Here is a 21,155-nt window from a genome sequence, read left to right on the forward strand (position 1 = left end):
AGACTTAAAAATTTTGCATTATGCTGGGCAGTGGTGGCACACGCCTTTAATCCCAGCACTTGGGAGGCAGAGGCAGGTGGACCTCCCAGTTCAAGGCCAGCCCTGGACTACAAAGTGAGTTCCAGGACAGCCAGGGCTATACAGAGAAACCCTGTCTCAAAAAACAAACAAACAAACAAACAAACAAAACAAAAAACAAAAAACAAAAAAAACCACTGCAATATTATGTTCTAATATTTGTGTCAATAATCTATGGGATATTACTTTTACAGAATTCAACTGTACTGTCACTAAGAGATAATTTTTATGAAGTAGTAATGATCAAAATTATATTCAAGAACAGAGAAACAAAGAATAGGCATAAGCAATGACATTTATGTCTCATAAATCTATTGCATATTATACTAAGGCACTGTTTATAAATTGCAAACATGTTAAGTGTCCCCTCAATTTTCTATGGTTTATGATTTATCACTGTGTGTGTAATTTCCTATATCAGTAAATTTTATTTTGTAATTGTCTCATAGGTTGTTCCCTCCCCGTAATCTTTACTGCTAAGTTACATTTGGAAAACTTACATTTCTTCGTCTAAATACCTAAGTTACTTCTTAATGTGTACTTCCCTCATATCTCTCTCACCTCTGTTATTTTGTTACTTGATTACTACAGTATTCTAGATTTTCTTACAAACTCACATAACCTTGGTTTTGGTTAATATGATCAGAATTTTACATGATACAAAATCTCTCCCATGACTTATAATTACCTCAACATTAAATTTTATTCTTTTCATAGAACTTTACATACAACAACCTCTTTCAATGAGCAGTCTGCATTGTGCCATTAATTCTTAGCAGTATCCAACTTAATACACACTAATCTCACTATAACTTGGGTGTTTACAAATGTAAGGTTATAGACAGCCAATTTTAATGGAAGAATACCAGTTCAGCTAACAGCCTCACAGCTAAAATATCTGTCCCAAGGCTGGCAGGACACAGCTATTCTGCATCTGCAGCTCTTACCATAAGTGAGCTTATAGTAGCACTTCTCAATGAAGGAAGCCCTGAGGGGGCCACTTTAGAGGTCTGTGGAAGTTTGATTTGGGGGGAGACTTTAAAATAAAAAGGAAACACTCCTAGCATTAGGAAGATGAAAGCCAGGGATCCTTTCATGGCTCAAACTAGCCCTACCCAAGAGTGGTTCCTGTATACCTTCTGCATGTAGCTATGAAGCCTGTTGATAGTTAAGGGAAGCTAGAGAGTTCATATTATACCTAAAGTATTTCCTCAGTTTTGACATAAATTGAATTTATAGAAAATATGGAATTAAGAAGTGACTATACATACTTTGAAATTTTACTAGTTGTTTTACAGAAATCATATCATTTTATGGTACTTAGATTGCCAAAACATATACTGAAACAACTGTAATTTTAACTGCCGCATTTAGTGAGTCTACAAATTAGATGGAAGGTTATTTGTAGTGTAAAAACACTACTCCAAGAAATTTAATATTAACACAAACCATTTGAGAGACAAGTTAAAAAAAGAACTTCAGATTCAATAGTTCTAAGGCAGAGCCTGAGAACTGACATAGTAAATTCCAAAGTGATAGTAATGCTTCTGGCTTAAAAGGCTACAGATCCCAGGTAGGTTCAAGAGTGACTATGCCCAAGCACTTACATGCAGAAAAGGTCTTTTCATTACTGTTTCCTGGATATATGTTTTGAAGATATTATATGCATGGATGTTTTTGTTTTTCTCTTTTATGAAACACATGCTATCTCCTGAAACTGGAATACAGGCATCCCACCTGGTACAAGTGCATTTAGGGAATAAGGGAGATCAAGAGCTTAGAATAGCGCAAGGAAACCTGTGTTATTTTCATTAAGACAGAAAATCCAGTGGCATATGTGGCTGAGGAGGTAGTCTGTCATAAAGTCATGCAGGTCCTTCTAAGGGATGTAAGAAAATGAGTACAATCTGTTTGGCTATGGAATAGAGTATAGACTTATAGCAGTACAGGCAAGGGCAAACTCAGGGGACCATTATTTAGGAAGCAGTGGTGCCTGTGTCAAATGTTCTTGATAGGTTGGGTTAACTGAGGTCATTCAGGAAAAGATGGGTAATACTTCATTCAAGAGCAGTGATTTCTGCTTGTACAATGGAAGAAATCTGGGGGCTTTGGGAAGTTATCAATACAAGTCTTTTCCCAAAATATTCCAATTCAACTACTCTATACCACACAAGAATGCATGGTAAAATGAAAATGAATGTGATCTAACAACAAAAAAAGATGCTTTATATAATATTAGCTGTGGACAATGAAATAGTTTCTGGCAAACAACTGGATATAATACCTTCATGGCAAATAAGATAGGTATAAAATTACATTTGACATGCCCATCTGGTAGTCAAAATGGTACATGTCATTCTATTCTTGAAAAACTACGACAGCTTTTTACTGCCTTTAGAATAAAATGTACACTCCTCAGCACTGTTAGCAAAGCCTTCACAATAACGAAGTGCCACTCAACTTACTCCAACCACTGGACTCTAACCTCCCAAAGACTTCATAAAGAAGTCTTTCTCATCCAAAAACACTTAGGCGTTCCCTGTGCAGGAAGCACTTTACCCAAAAGACAGAGAAGACCAGTTTATCTTCCCAGCAATGGTCTGCTGCTATCCCTATGTGCTGCTAAAGCAATACAGTGCTCCTCAAACAACACTGTTAACCTCTGCAGATAAACAGGCACTGTTTTGTATACTCTGCATGCTCACAGTCTTACATAGTGCCTGCACGGTATAGGTAATCAGTAGATTTTTAAATAAAAATGTAATCGTGTTAGTATTAAGTGAAAAGAATTATACAGAAATCTAAGTGTGATGGTTCACAATATGAGATGGGGATTTTCAAGAGTTCAAGTATCAACAATAGACTCTGGTCTTAAAAAACAAAACAAAAACATGGATGTGTACATCAATAACATAAAATAGGCTTCTGCAGCAAAGGAAATGCAAAATTTTAAGCATTCCATATTAACAGGAACACTAGATTTTAACAACTGATAAAACAAAGGCAGCAGTATTCTTTGGGGACAAGGTTAAATATTCATGGACACTACAAAGAAGAACAAAAGGTGGCAATCAGATGCTGCACAAGTGAATAAGGAATGGATTAACAAAGCAGTCATCAGGACAGAATACAGGAATATAGGAGAAGACCTATCATAACAAACAAGCTCACTGTCTCTGCCTCAGTTTCTAGTTTATACATGAAATGACTGTGCAGACTCTTGAATGCTCTCTGGAGCTACAACATACCTGGGACACTACTTGACTTTATTTGCTGCCTAGCTAATACTATTAATTCTCAAAGCTGATCTTAATTATCTTTTTCTTGGGGAAGATTTTTGGTTTTTGCTTGGTTTTTGGTTTTCTCTGCATATATGTACGCTCACCATGTATATGCAGTGCCCTCAGAGCCAGAAGAGGAGTCAGATTCCTTGAAACTGGAGTTATAAATGATTGTGAGCCACCATGTAGGTGCTGGGAACCAAACTCAGGTCCTCTGCAAGAGCAATACGTGCTCTTAATTGCTGAACCATCTCTCCAGCCCCCAACTTCTCTTTTCATAAATGCTCAGGAATGTGTGAGCATTTGAATTCTGTCTTCTCCACTAGCCTATAAACTTGCTATTGAGTATAGTCTGTCTGCCTTGCTACCTAATTTATCTTCAGTATCAAACATTGTATGTATTTACAAAATTTAAAACTTAATTAGGAATGAATATCCTAATTAAACTTGAAATTTTAGGACTTTTAAGACATATAATTACCTCTTAAATGTCATCAAATTACCACAGCTCCTAAATTTTTTTCTATTGACTAATAAAAGAATACATCTGATAATCAATCTACTTCTAGATGTGGCTCCACATTGTTTCCAATACTAGAGCTAAAGATATATAAACAAACAAAAGGTAAATTCACACTCAAAAGCTCTTAAATCAGGATGGGGGCCCCAGGAAGTTATTGAAGTAGCAATTTCAGAAAGGCAAAGTAATCAGGAAGTTAGGGAAAAGTAGCAAAAGACAGAAGTGGGCCAGAACGTTGGCTCCACTATACACATCTGACAAGCTGAGGTCTAAGCCTGGAACCCATAGAAAGGCAAGAGAACCAGCTCCAAAGTTATACATCGTGAATGTATACACCCTCAATAGCATGCAAGAGCACGCACACGCACGCTCGCACACACACGCACGAGCGCGCACACACACACATCCACACACAAGCACACACACACACACAGAGGTGGGAAAGGGGGAGGGAAAGAGAGGGGGGGAGGGAGAAATAACATTTTCTTAAAGGCAATGTTGAATGGGACAAAGAGACAAATTAGAGCAAAGTTTTAGTCATGTTCAAGGGAAGTGGTCATAGGAGATGTGTGTGGGATTCTGTCCATCTGAGGAAAGCAGAAAAATGGAAGCTTACAAACAAGGAAGAAGTGATTGTTGAAGTGATACTATGCATCTACAATGAACTCTTTCCTTAATATTTCCTTTTCTGTTTAAAATTCTTTAATTTTGTTTCTTGTGACAGGATCTTGCTTCTTAAGACAGGATGTCCTGGCACTCATTAAGTAGCCAGGCCGGACTCAACCCCATGACCCTCCTGCTTTACTATCCTGAATGTTCAGATTACAGTTATGAATTCTTGACCAACCCCTTTGCAAAGAAGCAGGTCTCTTGACTATGATATAAAACACTACCGCATTCCCTGGGCCTAGAATCCTAGGTGTGTGGTAAGAGCAGAGGGCAGGAAAGGGGAGTAAATGTGTACCATGGCACATGTATGAAGGTCAGAGGACAGCTCAGCAGAGTTAATGCTCTCCTTCTACAATTACATGTGTTCCAGGGATTGAGTCCAGGTCCTAAGGCTTCCACAGCAACCACCCTTACTCCTTGAGCCATCATGCTGATCCAGATCCTAGTAATTTTTGAGTTGCATCCATTTCTAATGCTCATGAGGTTGTTCCAAGTAACAGCTCCCTAAGTTTCTCCTCTATTGATTCAGAGGAATTTTAAAGCCTCAGTACAAACTCATCAATCAGTGAATATATACTTTTCTAGTCTTTACAAAAAGAGACAGTAGGTTCAGTTATGGTTAGATATGAAGTTAGCCCCCAGAAGATCATATACTGAAGGCCTGGTGTGCAGCTTGTAGATTTGAAAACTATGGTCTAGTCAGTGGTCAATTTGCTGCTGAACTCACTGAAAGGATTACTAGGAGGTGGTGCAAGCTATGTGAAGTGGGTCCCATGCAGATGAAGTGGGTCTCTGAGGTGTACCTTTGAAAGGTATCTAGTTCCCAGCCTTGTTTTGTCAGTCTTTCTGCCTTTCGATGCATGAGATGAGAAGCCTCTTCTGTCACATGCAGCTCCTGGCAGGATGATCTATCTAACCTTAGGCCCATAGCAGTGGAGCTAGCTAACAATGGACTAAAACCTCAGACAGAAACTATGAACCAAAATAAATCTTGTGTTAAGTGCACTCCACTACCCAGCCAGGTATCTGTCACAGTTAGCAAAAAGCTGCTAGAAATGGCCTGAGAGTGCTCTACCTTGGAGCTAACCCTCATGAGGAGCATTACCTCAAACTCACTTCAAGGACTCATTTTAGAAGACGCCAAATTCAGCTCTCTCTTACTGAAGCAAACATTCTAGCTGACACAAGCTTCAATTTTCCTTTCCAACAATCTTGTAAGCCTTTCATGGTATAGTGGAAATAAAAATTAACAGATGCATATGCAAAGCCCAAGAAAGCATGAGCTCAGAGTAACTTTGATAAGCCTAACTGAAGGAGGGGAAAAAAAAAAGAGAGAAAAGAGAAAGGTTAAGAGCCATTGTCTTAGTGAGGGTTTCTATTCCTACACAAACATCATGACCAAGAAGCAAGTTGGGGAGGAAAGGGTTTATTTAGCTTACTTCCACATTGCTGTTGATCACCAGAGGAAGTCAGGACTGGAACTCAAGCGGGTCAGGAAGCAGGAGCTGATGCAGAGGCCATGGAGGGATGTTTCTTACTGGTTTGCTTCCCCTGGCTTGCTCAGCCTGCTCTATTATAGAACCCAAGGGCCCTACCCGCTTGGTCACTAATTGAGAAAATGCCCCACAGCTGGATTTCATGGAGGCACTTCCCCAACTGAAACTCCCTTCTCTGTGATAACTCCAGCCTGTGTCAAGTTGGCACACAAAACCAGCCAGTATAGCCATCAATCAGGGAACTGAACCACAAAGGATGTAGTCTCTCATTTCACTTAGTCAAATTCTCCTTCTTTCTCTAAAATTTGCTTAGAATGAACGAGTTACTACTTGGAGAGCACTGAGATGGCTCAGCTACTAAAGGCAATCACTCTTGGGCCTGCTGACCTGAGTTTGACCCCACAGAGTGGAAGGAGAGAACTGAGTCCTGCAAACTCCTCTTTGGACCTTCACACATACACTGACACACACACACACACACACACACACACACACACTCTACAACTTGGACAGCTGATTAAGAGTTCTTATTAAGGTCAAGTAACTTTGTCTTCAATTACTTAGTCCATACAGCCACAGGAAAAGGAAAGGGAAAACAAAACAAAAAAACAAAAACAAAAACAAAAACAAAACCCAACCCTACTCACAACTCATTATTAGCCTTAAGGGTGACAGGTTCATTATCCATTTCGCAAACTACCATCACTAGACGGGTTTTTAGTTCAAGCCCTTAGTTTTACTATTGAGGAAACAAACCCAGGAAGATTAAGGCAGGCCTAAGATCACAACTGGTCATTGGCTTTGTTGTTGTTTTGAGATAGGGTTTCTCTGTTTAGTGCTGGCTGTCCTGGAACTCACTCTGTAGACTAGGCTGGCCTCAAACTCAGAGATTTACCTGCCTCTGCCTCCCAAGTGCTGAGATTATAGGAGTGCACCACTACCACCTAGCTTTGGCCACTGGTTTGTAAACATTATTAAAAATTATTATTATTATTATTATTATTATTATTATTATTCATAATTTCTACAAAACTTTACTATTTTCAGAAGTTTTTTTGTTTTGTTTTTTGAGACAGGGTTTCTCTGTATAGCCCTGGCTGTTCTGGAACTCACTCTATAGACCAGGCTAGCCTCAAACTCAGAAAGCCACCTGCCTCTGCCTCCCAAGTGCTGGGATTAAAGGCATGCGCCACCACTGCCTGGCTTCAGAAGAGTCTTCCAAGTTATCAGTGCCAACTATTATCCTCAAATAAGATGGGCAAACACAGTAAGACTATTGCACTGACAGTGAAAGCAGAAGAGGACTTACTTCTGGGTCTGCTAGGCGCTGTGACAGACCTACAACAAACACAAGGTTTTTTTGTACAACACGTACACTAGCCAAATGTTTTCGATTTTCTGAGATTTTCTGTTTTCTCTCATTTTGTTTCTGTTTTTTCTCATTCTTTATCCTTTGCAATTCTTCCTGGGAAAGTGGTTTGTAAACTGCTGGGTCTTCTGGATATGGCTATAAATATAACAAACAAGATAAAATCAACATTAAATAGAAAACAATAAATGATAAATATCCAATTCTGAATGGCAGGTGTGTGATTGTTAGTTTCCCTTCTTTATAAAAGCTTAACAGAGACTATTTAACACAAATGTTAGAACAACAAAAGCAACTATTCAATCTTGGTATTCCCATAACACCTTGCACAGTTCTTAGATTATGTTGCTAAGATGCTGTATAAAAAGGCAAAGTAATTCTTTCAACAAAATATGGATTTTATATTTATAATAAACAAATATTTAAGGATATCCTACTATGTGCTAAAATATTGTTATATACTTGTTATTATGTGCAGGATGTGTACACGTGTGGAAGCCTCTACCTCATTTCTTTGGGTTTCTTAGTGAATTTGAAGCTCACCGGTAGCTATCCTAGCAGGCCAGCAAGCTCTAGGATCCTTCCCTAACATTCCTGTCTTTTACATGGATGCTAAGGATCCAACTCTGGTCCTCAGGAATGCACAGTAGGTACTTGACCTACTAAACCACATCCTCAGCCCATATTCTTTTTTACTCTGTTTTTTGTTTTTAAATATATTCCTGGGCTGGCGAGATGGCTCAGCTGGTAAGAGCGCTGACTGCTCTACTGAAGGTCCTGAGTTCGGATCCCAGCAATCACCCATAATAAGATCTGATGCCCTCTACTGGTGCATCTAAAGACAGCTACAGTGAAATACACTGGAGCAAGCCAGGGTTGGCAGAGGTCCTGAGTTCAATTCCCAGCAGCCACATACATGATAGCTCATTGCCATCTGTACAACTACAGTGTACTCATGCACATAAAATAAATAAAAAAATAAAATAAAGGGGCTAATGAGATGGCTCAGTGGGTAAGAGCACCGACTGCTCTTCTGAAGGTCATGAGTTCAAATCCCAGCAACCACATCGTGGCTCATAACCACCCGTAATGAGATCTGATGCCCTCTCCTGGTGCATCTGAGGATAGTTACGGTGTACTTATAATAAATACATAATAAATAAATCTTTAAATATATATATATACATATATATATATTCCTAGTCTAATAGGAAGAAACACAGAACATAAATATTTAGACTCTGGCTCAAGAGTTCAAATTTAGTTCTAATATTATCTGGTCATGAGCCCTTAAACAACTCAGTCCCTAAACCTTACTATTCTCATGTATAAATTACAAATAACCCTAATAATTGATGTAAAGATTAAATAATACTCATAAAGCAATTATCATTGTGCCCTGAAAAAATACTAGCAATCTGTACAGTCTTTTTCTCTCACCAAGTATTTTCCTTTTGACAGCTAATTTCAGAGTCACTGATAGAACAAGAATGTGGAATCAGAGTGCTTTGAATTCCAGCCAACCTGCTCTGAAACCTCATGACCATTCTGACCTAGCCTTCTCATCTGTAAAATGAGCATCACATTTAACCAGAAGGGTTCTGAGGAAGTAAGAAGTTAAAATATGCCCCACGCAAGTAAGTACTAAAGAATCAGTTATCAGTATTAATAATGCAATAAATGAAAGGCAGTTACTTAAAATGAACACACGAAAAGATCCCAGGGATGATGTGATGATTAATTTTCAATGCCAATCTGACACAACCCTGAGCAAGTCTCTAAGAGTGTTTCAGAAAGCAATGAGGAAGGAAGGCCTATCCTAATGTGGATGGCACTGTCCCATGGACTGGGGTGCACAACTAAATAAAAAGGGAAAAGGTCAACTGAGTTCCAGAATAACCCTCTCTGCTTCCTAATCCTGGTAACACCTCTCTTATTTAGCACTAGAAAACTGAAGCACAATCACCTCACACATGAAAACAGACCATGTTTTTCTAGTTCCATATTATCATATCCAAACTCATTAGCTCTTTACCAATCATCTCAATCAGTAAGCTTCAAGACTGTGTCTACCTCCTTAGTCAAAGAGATTATATGGCTTTATAGGTGTCAAATAGCTAGTTAACATAACAAAGGCAACATCTGGTCCTAACTCTCAATCCACTGCTCTTTCATATCTTAAAGATCACACGATGTTTGTTTTAAAACCAATCACTCATACTCATGGGGGGAAAATTATACAATTCCATACTGGACAGTAAGAAACCTAGAAAGCAAAATAAAGTTGGTTTGAAGCACTTACCTTTCTACATGCAGGACAAAGCCCATTCTCATCAGTGCGAATTCGATGCCAACAAAATCGGCATATCTGGTAGCCACAGGTGCAAGGGAAAAAGTTAATATCATCTATTTCCAAGGGCTCCATGCAAAGAGGGCATTCCACAGGGTCTTCCTTTGCATCAGGACTGCGAGACATCTTCACGTTTATTTGACAGCAGCAAAAGTTTATAATAATTTAAGGGAGAAGGTAATTCAGCACTGAGAGCTAAAATATAGAACTCTGAAGACCTGCAAAAAAAGAAATTTAAAAACATACCATTCACTACAGGAAAAATACTAACTTTTTGCTAAAATCAAGGACAGATTTTAGAAAATTTCTGTATATCAAGAAAAAAGAACTGGCATTATTAAGCTTCAGATGCAAGAGAGATATAAAAGAATTCCTGTTTTGTTTTATTTTTCCAGCTACATTTAATGCTGTTTAAACACTGTTTATAACACATTTTAGGAAAAATAAAATAAAATAAGATGCATCTTCAGCTTTAAAATAACCCTGAGATCAATGAGTTGGCTCTGTAGGTAAAAATGGCTTGCTGTGAGAGCCTACTGACCTGAGCACAATCTCCAGAGCGTGCGTACCAGGGGGAAAGGCAACCCCATGAAGTTTTCCTTTGACCTCTACACACACCATGACATGTGCATGCCAGCATACTCATTCTCTTTCATAATAATAATAAAAAGTTTAAAACCATGCAGACTGAACTATTTATCTTTCACTTAAAAGCTATTACTGCCACCTATCTAAAGGAACATAACAACTATGATATGCTAAAATGTATCACAATTTACAAAGGAGACCAATAAAAATGAGACTTAATCACTTACAGTTACATACTAATATCATTTGGTATTAGCAGAAAAGTATAGTTTGAAACTAAACAAGCATAGCATAACTGTTTACAACTATGTAATATTATGCCAGTAAAAAGAAACTGCTGAGCAAATAGATTTATAAAACATTCCTATAGTAAGTGCTACAAAAGATCTGTAAGAAATCAGACAGAGAACAAATAGATCTTTCTATTCAAATCATGCTTTGTGAAATGTGAATCCTTTTTAAGTTATGGAACCACAGTTAACAATTCCATGCTAAAAGTATGTTGAAATCACTATTTGCAGGTCAAACTAAAAAAGTTGTAAACTAATCTATATCTTGATGTAATTCCTCATCAGAATCACATCATTGTGGTTTAAAAACAACACACATAATATAACAAAGTGCTTCTAAAGGTTACACTGAAGAGTACTTGAGAATAACTGACATTTTTGAGGGAAAATATGATGTTTAGCCTTATCAGATATTCAGCTGTCTTGGATGAAGCTGTAACTTCTTACTATACAAAAGTAGAGAAAACATCAAATAAACTAAGAACTAAGAAAATAGGCCCATGGCTAAAAAGTTTTAATTTCTAACAGAAATCACACTACTAATCAATACAGATGGGATGGACCATTTTATGAATAGTAAGAACTTCACATTTACACTTTAATAAAATAAACCTCTGTGTAGTAGTGGCACGGGTCTTTATCCCAGCACTCAGGTCTCAGAGTTTGAGGCCAGTCTTGTGTACACAGAGAGTTCCAAGGACAGCCAGGGCTACACAGAGAAACATGTCTCAAAAAAACAAAATAAATAAATAAAATAAAATAATACCCAAAGGTGACTGGACACTTATCTGGTATAATAAACTACTAAAATGTTAGAAAAACAAATAGATGGGTTTTTTTCCCCCAAGTTAAGCCCAGTTGTCCCAAATGAGATCCCATAAAAAGATACAGCTGACTTACTAACATGACAAGAACAAAATTAAAGACAAGTATCCTAGGTTCGGTTCACAGCACCCACACAGTAGCTCTTAAGCATCCATAACTCCAGTTCCAGAGGATCCAATACCCTCTTCTGGCTTTTGAGGGCACCAAGCACACATGAAATCTTTAAAAGTAGACAGACAGACAGACAGCAAGTAGATAAAGGCCTTTTTAAATTTAATATACTGCCTATGAAAGAAGCTCTTCTACATAAATACTTACATATACCAAACATTATATTATTTTCATCAATCATAATATCAAAGAGCAAAATACTGCCAACACAGTATCCACCAAAGGGAAGATGATTAATAGTTAGAGCAATAAACCTGGGAATGCTTAGAATCCCTGCACAAGTAAGCAGAGGCAGGATGATACAGGAATTCTGCTGTAGGCCATCTAGAGCTATAGTGTGAAAACCTGGCTTTAAAAAAACAAAGAAAGAATGACACAGCAATTTAGTATGACTTAGAAAGAGATCTATTCTTTATTAAGGCTTTAAAAAGAAAAAGCTGGAGAATTACTATCTAACTCTTTCTCTATATAATAAGCCCCGTATATATAAACTTGGCTTGAATTAAAAGACTGCATCTATTTATATTGCACTACAGACACATATTGCAAATTACAGCTTTCTAGAACTATGTATGAAAGAATGAAAATCCTAAAGAAATGACTCACAAGAAATGCATGCGAATAGTATGTGTTATTTATTCATAGGGTCAGAGATAGTTTGCTTCCTCTTTAAATGTTCTTCTATTTTTGAGCTTGTAAAAATGAATACATGCTTTTCTAATAGGAAAAACATTAAAACTTTAGTAACAAAAGAATAAAATGACTGATGAGACCAAAACCAAACCAAACCAAACCAAAAAAGCAAACATATAACTGACAATCAACAAGCTCCCTATTAATGTCCTCTTAGAAGGCAGCTAGGAGTTTAAGAAACTAAAGGCTGAGCTTGATGAAAGTATTATTGATAAGATAAAATCAAATCTGCACAAAATTAAAACAAAGACTAATAAGTGTAGTATAAATTAACTTTCTACCACAATTATGCAAATTAAAAGAGAGAACTGCTTGTATCAGTTATTTTCAATTCAGAAAAAAAATAACAAGTGGATTCCAGAGAAACAACATAATAGAAAGGCACACCTGTTTAAAAGTCTGTAAGGATGTTACCCCAACCCTGTACTTGAAAGAAATGTGTCCAGGTAATGACAATTTTTCCCTTAGTTAGTCTGGACTTAGCAATTTATTTTTGTAAGTATTGTTGCTTATATCAACTTATAGTTTATCAGTAGCGATGAACACAATGGAAAATATTAATTCAAGAAGAAACACTAAATATGGCACATGCCTGTAGTCACAAAGACTTGAAAACCTGAAGCCTGGAGGATTTTCTGAGACCAAGAGGTCAAGAGAACCAACTAGTGAGGCATGGGGTGGGGGTTGGAGCTGTCGAGAAAGGAGGGGAGAACCCACACCATGAATATTGGCACACACCCATAGACCTTCAAAAGGCTAAAGCAGGAGGGCTGCACTGAATTCCAGGACAGCCAGGCTACATACAAAGATCAAATTGTCTCACATCGGGGCATCAATAACTCTAGCCTGAACCTCCAAGCAGTTTTTTGTTTGTTTTAAACCATGCTTAACATAGTTAAATTTAACCTTTCTTCATGTAAATCTCTCACCAGCCACTCAGTTTCTAATAACTCTTAAATTCTGATCACAGAGTATGCGCCAGTCAAGCATTCTTCTTTTTAGTAAGTGATTACTATAGATCCACCCATCTCTTACTATAATTGACATCCTGCTCCGACTTCAGTGATGTGAGAGTGAACACTGTTACATAGGGAAGTCTATCTTTTCAACTGTTTTGGCTGAGTGAAGCACAGGAAGGGGGAATGAAGAAATGTAACCTTGAGACAGAATTCATAAAACAGCAAAAAATAAGGTTACCTACTTGTGATTTTTAATATAGAACTGAAAATAGGCTATAAAATTTGGTAAACAAACATACAGAATTAAATTTATATATGGAAATTTGGTGGAATGTTCTGCTTTATTAGATTTTTTTACTGTTAGGCAGTCATTCAGGATAAAATTAAATAATAAAATATTTAAGAGACCTAAAACACAGAAAAGCTACTAATCCTTTAAAAATAAGAAAAATGTTTATATTTTCCTAATCTTTCTATTTTTGAGTCAGTAAAATCTAGAATGTTAAGTTTTATAGCATTAAACTAAAATTGTGGGACTGGAGAGATGGCTCAGTGTTTAAGAGCACTTCCAGTGAACCAAGGTTCAATTCCCACCACTCACATGGCAGCTCACAACTGTATGTAACTCTAATTCCAGACACATATGCGGGCAATACATCAAAGTACAAAATAAAAATAAGTTATAAAACCTTCTGTTCTATGCAGGACTAATTCACTGTATTGCCAATAGATGTGGCTCAAGTGAGCAGGAACCACTGGGATGAGCTAGTATGTGGGAGAAGAGATAGGTGAGAAAGAGAAGTGGAATGGTTTGTGAACCATGAAGGAAGGCAAAAGTGGAGATGTGAGGGTGGGGAGGAACACCCTGTGATTAGCCTAAGCTGAGACCACGGTGATGTTCTGGCCTATGCTGCTGCCAAGGGTCATGTTTGAGTCTGGGGCCCTGAAGCAGCGTTGATGTCCAAGGACTGTGCAGAGCTAGGTCCATCCCAAACCTGGGCAGTGCAGGAGAGCTGGCCCTACCCCTTGCCTGGACAATGCAGGAGAGCTGGCCATGGTGGCATGGATATGAAAGAGCTGGCCCTGCCCCTCAAAAGCTACATACAGTATTCAGGAGGGATGGCCCCACCCTGCACCTCACTACTTTCAGCAGGCGGGAGAATTGGCCCCACCCCTTACCTACTACAGTACTCAGCAGGGCAGGCCCACTTCACCTCATGAGCTCCACACCCCTCAATGGACATGGTGGGAGAGCTGGCCTTAAGAGGGTGAGAGAGGGTGAGCTGGCCCTGCCCTACCCTGGCCTCTCAGTGGCACAGGGGTGGGAGAGCTGACCTTGGTGGCACAGGCCCAGGAGAGCTGGCCAGCTGACCAACTCAGTTACCACCCAGACCCAGACCCAGCTAGATCCAGGGCTTTGAGTTACCTCACCCCAACATCTATCTACCCCATCTATAAACAGCTGGGGGCTGGTCCTGTAAAGCTAAACTGCAAGATCTTTATGATACAGGACAATGAGAACCCAGTATTGATAGTGTAGCAGAAGCCAGAGGCTTCGAACCAAACTAATGACTCAGTTCAATGAACATTTTGTAAATAAACTGTGTGGACAAAAGGGTATACTGTGTGACTCACCACAGCTTCCATGACAAGATTTCTGTATGTTTTTTTGTTGCTTTTGGGGGGAGTCTGCAAGGGTGGTGGGAGGATATGGAGGGACAAGGAATTGGGGTGCCTGATGTAAAATTCATGAAGAACAGATAAAAAGTGGGGGAAAAGGTTGTTTACCAAATTTATATCCACAAAGTCTCAAAGTCTCAGAAGAGAATGAATACATCAGAGTGTTTCCAACAGTATCTAGGTATAGAAATACATAGCTATGCTTGAAGTACTCCTGAGGCAAAGGCAGAAGAATTGTTGAAAGAATAAGGCTGACCTGGGCTACAGTATATGAAAGTCTCAAACACCAAAAGAAAACTTTTCTCTAAACATAACAGCCAGGAGTTGTGTACACTCCTATAATGCCAGCACCTGAGAGGCAGAGACCAGGCTGGGCTATACACAGCAAAGTTGTCTCAAAATCAAAACCCTAAGGCTATTACACAGAAGTTCAGGATTTGCCTAACATATCCAAGACCCTGGGTTTTACTCCAGCATAACACAGCAAACTAAAGCAAAGCAACACAAACAACAAAAACCAAGCAAACAGATAGAAAAATAAGGGCTACTTATACCAAAAAACTATATGGATTCTAATTGTGAGACACATTTGTCCATCAACAACCACCCACAAATAAGAGAAGTGGGGAGAAAGCTTTAAATTCATGGCAATGCAAACCTATTCAACCAGCTCAAATGTATAAAGGAATAGTCAATACATGGCTTTTATGATTTTTTTAAAAGTACTACCTCTGAGAAACGGCATCCACACTGAATTGACTCACAGACTTCTGTACTATAGTTCTAAGAGATCCATTACTCTCCTCTGGTTTCTGAGTAGCCACCCACATGTTCATATACACACAAATAAGTAATAAATCTTTTTGCCAGTCTTGGTAACATGTGCCTTTAATCTCAGCACTTGGGAAGGAAAGTGCCATCTTGATCTACATAGAAAGAGTTCCAAGCCTACACACAAAACTATCTCCAAAAAAAAAAGGGGGGGTGGGGATATTGGGCTGCTTAGCATATGCCTTTAATCCTAGCACTCAGTAGGCACAGGCAGGAAGATATCTGAGTTCAAGGCTATCCTGGACCACAGAGTGAGTTCCAAGACAGCCCGGGATATCTAGAAAAAAACAAATGGAAGGGGGAAGGAAGGGAGGGAGGGAGGGAGGGAGGAAGAGGGAAGCAAATTCCACTAAAAGCTCAATGTGGAAGCACACATTTGTATTCCTACCATTCAGAACACCAAGGTAGAATTAACAAGATTTCAAAACCAATCTAGGCTAAATAGCAAGATCTTGTCACACATAAACAAAAAATTTCCACATACTTGGAAGAAATTTGATGATTAGACAAACATCAAGAAATTACAGTACTACCTATCTAACAAATACAATAAAAACAAGACCTTTCTGAATCCTACATGGTCCAAATATCAGGTACCATTATATCTCGAAATATTCATAAATACTAGTTAAATATTTTCAAAATGTTAATGTTGGAGTCTAAGTGTCTTAATTAGGGTTTTACTGCTATGAACAGACACTATGACCAAGACAACTCTTATAAGGATGACATTTAATTAGAGCTGGCTTACAAGTTCAGAGGTTCAGTCCATTATCATCAAGTCAGGAGCATGACAGTGTCCAGGCAGACATGATGTGGGAACAGCTCAGAGTTCCACCTCTTGTTCTGAAGGCAACCAGCAGAAAACTGGCTTCCTGACAGCTAGGACAAGGGTATTAAGGCCCACATCCACAGTGACACACCAACTCCTACAAGGCTAGGCTCACTCCTAATAGTGAGACAGGATTTCTCTGGGTAGCCCTGGCTATCCTGGAACTCACTCTGTAGACCAGGCTGGCCTCGAACTCAGAAATCCGCCTGCCTCTGCCTACCAAATGCTGGGATTAAAGGCATGCGCCACCACTGCCCGGTGGCTTGGGAGATCTTGACTCAAAATACAACAGCTAAAAAATTTTGGTGGTACAAAGAAAAGTAAAATTGAAAATGAAATATATAACAGTGAGAAATGGAAATCCAGAAAAATGAAGGTCTGGAAAACAAGTTTTAACCAAAAAAGTTAAACAGTAGTAAGTTTGAAATAATAAAGAAAAATACTAGGTTTAACTAAAAAGAAAACGGTTTACATGACAACAGTGGAGAGAAATGGGAAGACAAGAATGAAGAGCAAATACCCAAAGTGAATAATGAAAATTAAGCTGATATTTAGTTGCTTAAAGTATTTATGATACTTGCAATACTTTTACTATTACTAGTAAAGTAATAAACTTTGCTTATTTATTATTAGCAAGTTAATAAAGTAATATTAGTACTAATACTAATAATATTTTTATAACATAATTATAGTCTTCCCATGTTAAAAACCATCATATTTCATTATATTACTATAAAACTACAGTGTACTAATGAAGATAATTAAAGAATGAAACCAGTGCTATAAACAGTTACAATAAAAAGCTTTACATAGCCAAGTGATCATAGTGCATGCCTTTAATGGAATGCACTCAGGAGGCAGAGGCTGGCAAATCTCTGAGTTGGATACCAGATCGGTCTACAGAACAAGTTCCAGGACAACCAGAGCTACACAGAGAAACCCTATCTTGAAAAGCCAAAAACCAAACCAAAACAAAACAAGCTTTAAATAGCTGTAAACAATGCTACTACACTTAAAAAATAAAAAATATAAATATAAATATTAAGAAGAAATAACTTAAAACTTTCACAGTGACTAGAACATTAGTACTTTATTATCTCACCAATGTTCCAAGACTAGGCAAATTATATACATTGTTGGTAAGACCCACCATACTTCTAGGAGCATTAATGAACAAAATGTGGAGGATGAGACAGAGAGATGATCAACAGTTAAGAGTACATAATATTCTTGCAAAGGATTCACGTTTCTTTCCCAGAATGGATGGAAGTTGGGTAGCTCAAAACTACCTGTAACTCCAGTTTGAGGGAAGTGCCTTCTTCTAGACTCTGTAGGCACTCTGCTCACATTAACGAAGACCATTACATAAACATATATAATTAAAAAAATCAAAATAAATCTTTAAGAAAAATCCCACTTCAGCAGAGCAATATATAAAAACATATTAGCTAAGCACAGACCCACATTCATGAGAATCCGAGTCTCCCTGATGTTTCTAATAACCCAGATGACAATCCTATTAAGAAAACTTGCTCTAGTTAGAAAATTACATTTATAAGATTGTGTTCCTTAAAAGGATAAAATCTTATTATAATGAATAACCATAAGCATGTCGTGCTTTGTACTTAGTGGTTAAAATCACAGAAGTAGAAGAGGGAAGCAGGAGAAAATGAAACTAGAGGAAACTAAATAATAAATCTAATACTAAAATCCTAATAAAGAAACTTAACAGATTTAAACTATTCTAAACACAATACTAGCAAAACCAAATCTGATCACATTATAGAACTCTCAGAAGTGCAAGGATTTTGCTAAGTCAAAATTATGCATAACCTCAATAAATCATAATAAATAGTATCTATCTCAAGAACTACCAGACTTAACTCTCACACCTTTAATTTCATCAATGGTAGACACAGAGAAGCAGGGCCCAGAGGCTTCTAAGTCAGCTGGGGCAGTGATAATGAAGAAGCTGAGACCGATCAGAGTACCAGTCTCAAGGGACTAGGCTGGAGAATAATAAAGAAACACACTTAACATCCTCTCTGGCCATAACATGCCATGGATGGCACACAAACATACAAAAATTATAAAACTCTTCATAATCTAGGGATAAAAAGTTAACGCTTTTCACATGGTAACTGATATGTACTCTAATACAACGTAAAATCACAACAATTACAAATTCTATCATTAACATTATTTCAGAACTATGATCATGGAGAGGAGGAATAGAAACATTACATTATTACAGATATAACAAATATTTAAAAATATCAATAAGCACTAAAGAAACTGCATATTAGTAAATTAAGCATTTAAAAAAAAATGCCTAGGCTGGGCAGTGGTGGCACACACCTTTAATCCCAATACTTGGGAGGCAGAGGCAGGCGGATTTCTAAGTTTGAGGCCAGCCTGGTCTACAGAGTGAGTTCCAGGATAGCCAGGGCTATACAGAGAAACCCTGTCTCGAAAAAACAAAAACAAAAACAACAACCAAAAAAAAAAAAATGCCTAGATACCGAGAAAGTAATTTTCTAAAATGGACAGAGGAAGCTAGACAATAGTGACACAAACCTTTAACCCCAGCACTCAAGAGACAGAGACAAGTAGATCTCTGAGTTAGAGGTCAGCATGGTCTACAGAGAGAATTCCAGGACAGTCGGGGCTACACAGAGAAACCCTGTCTCCAAAGAAGAAAAAAAGGGAAAAAAGGAAGGGAGTGAGGGAAGAAGAAGGAAGGGAGGGAAAAGAAAGACAAGACAGTTATCCTCTATATGTTAATGTAATTTAACTTGTTTTAAAATGTCAACTTTCAGGGTTGGAGAGACAGCTTAAGAGAACTAGGTGTTCTTGCAGAGGGCTGGAGTTCAGTTCCTCGCACCCTGCACGAGACAACTTAAAACCACCTGTATCTCTAGCTCCAAGGACTTCAACATCCTTTTCTAGCCTCTGAGGACAACTGCACGCCTATGTACGTACACGAATGCATATTCATTAAATGAATGAATGAATGAAGAAATGAATGAATGAATGAATGAATGAATATTTAGAAAAAGATATCAAACTTAGATAAGCTCTTTCCAACAGCAGAGGAAGAGGAAACTATTCAGCAAGAACCATCACAGATGAGAGCATGGTGGGTGATACTTCCAATCCAGCAGCACTTAAGAGGCAGAGGTAGGGGCTGGAGAGATGGCTCAGCGGGTAAGAGCACTGACTGCTCTTCCAAAGGTCATGAGTTCAAATCCCAGCAACCACATGGTGGCTTACAACCACCCTTAATGAGATCTGATGCCCTCTTCTGGTACATATGAAGACAGCTACAGTGTACTCACATATAATAAATAAATAAATCTTAAAAAAAAAAAAAAAAGAGGCAGAGGTAGGCCGGGTAGTAGTGGTCCATGCCTTTAATTCCACTACTCCAGAAGCAGAGGCAGAGCCCAGAGGCTGGGGAATCAATGTGTTAAAGGCCAGCCTAGGCTAGAAAGTGAGTTCCAAGATAGCCAGGGCTACACAGAGAAACTGTCTTGAAAAACAAAAAAAGAGGGGTAGTCAGAGGGGGCAGATATAGAAAGATCAGAAGTTCAAAGTCAGCCTTATTTTACAAAAGACCCCCATCTCCAAAACACAAACATATTAAATTTTGAGTAAATTAAAATAAAAAAACTCCCTCAGTCTGATAAAAATAATAACCACAAGCCTATGTACCAAATACTCCCCTTAAAGTCAACAGTGTCCACATGAAAAACATTAGATTTAGATTAACCCTGTTGCCATTCCAAAAAGCTAGAGAAGCTTAACAGATATTTGGAAATCTTAATTCAATAAAACATAATAATAAAGTTGAAATTTGTTAAACTTAATGTTAAGTTTTAAACTACCATAGGATTGCATTGTGTGTGTGTGTGTGTGTGTGTGTGTGTGTGTGTGTGTGTGTGTGTGTGTATACGTACATACCCTAATTAATTATATGTCTTATTGTGGACTTACAAAGTTACTGCAGATACCCTGTATCCAGGAACACAATCAGAAGCAGATGTTGGATCTCTTCGCACCATATGGATGCTGGTAACTGAACTCAGGTCCTCTGTAAGAGCAGCAAATACTCTTAACCACCGAGCAATCTCTACAGTTCCCAACACTAACTATTCTTAATTCTTTCAAGTGTAGGGTTTTAGACTAAATGGTATGTCAGTGGTGGTATAAAAATCTATAGAAGCTACTCCAGCTTGTTTCTTGGGAGCATTTGCTTGGAAAATTGTTTTCCAGCCCTTTACTCTGAGATAGTATCTGTCTTTGACACTGAGGTGCTTTCCTGTATGCAGTAAAAAATGCTGCGTCCTGTTTATGTATCCAGTCTGTTAGTCTATGTCTTTTTATTGGGGAACTGAGTCCATTGATGTTAAGAAATATTAAGGAATAGTGATTGTTGCATCCTGTTATTTTTTATGTTATTTTTATGTTTGTGTGGCTCTTCTTTTAGGTTTGTTGAAAGATTACTTTCTTGCTTTTTCTAG

General features: G+C 38.1%; 1 protein-coding gene across 6 annotated transcripts in view; it reads right to left on the reverse strand.

Annotated features, from left to right (window-relative positions):
• The window catches only part of Cnot4 (CCR4-NOT transcription complex subunit 4), a 108,602-nt gene that overhangs the window by 48,738 nt on the left and 38,709 nt on the right, over positions 1–21,155 (reverse strand). For all 6 annotated transcript variants that reach the window (XM_031381521.1, XM_031381522.1, XM_031381525.1 and 3 more), the window contains exons 2-3: positions 9,716–9,981; positions 7,354–7,551 (exon numbers count right to left, since the gene is read on the reverse strand). In XM_031381521.1, the coding sequence (XP_031237381.1) occupies positions 7,354–7,551; positions 9,716–9,889 (372 nt within the window). In that variant the 5' untranslated portion in view covers positions 9,890–9,981. The remainder of the gene's footprint in view (positions 1–7,353; positions 7,552–9,715; positions 9,982–21,155) is intronic.

The sequence above is a fragment of the Mastomys coucha genome, unplaced genomic scaffold, assembly GCF_008632895.1.
Source record: "Mastomys coucha isolate ucsf_1 unplaced genomic scaffold, UCSF_Mcou_1 pScaffold20, whole genome shotgun sequence".
In the NCBI taxonomy this organism is placed as follows: Eukaryota; Metazoa; Chordata; class Mammalia; order Rodentia; family Muridae; genus Mastomys; species Mastomys coucha.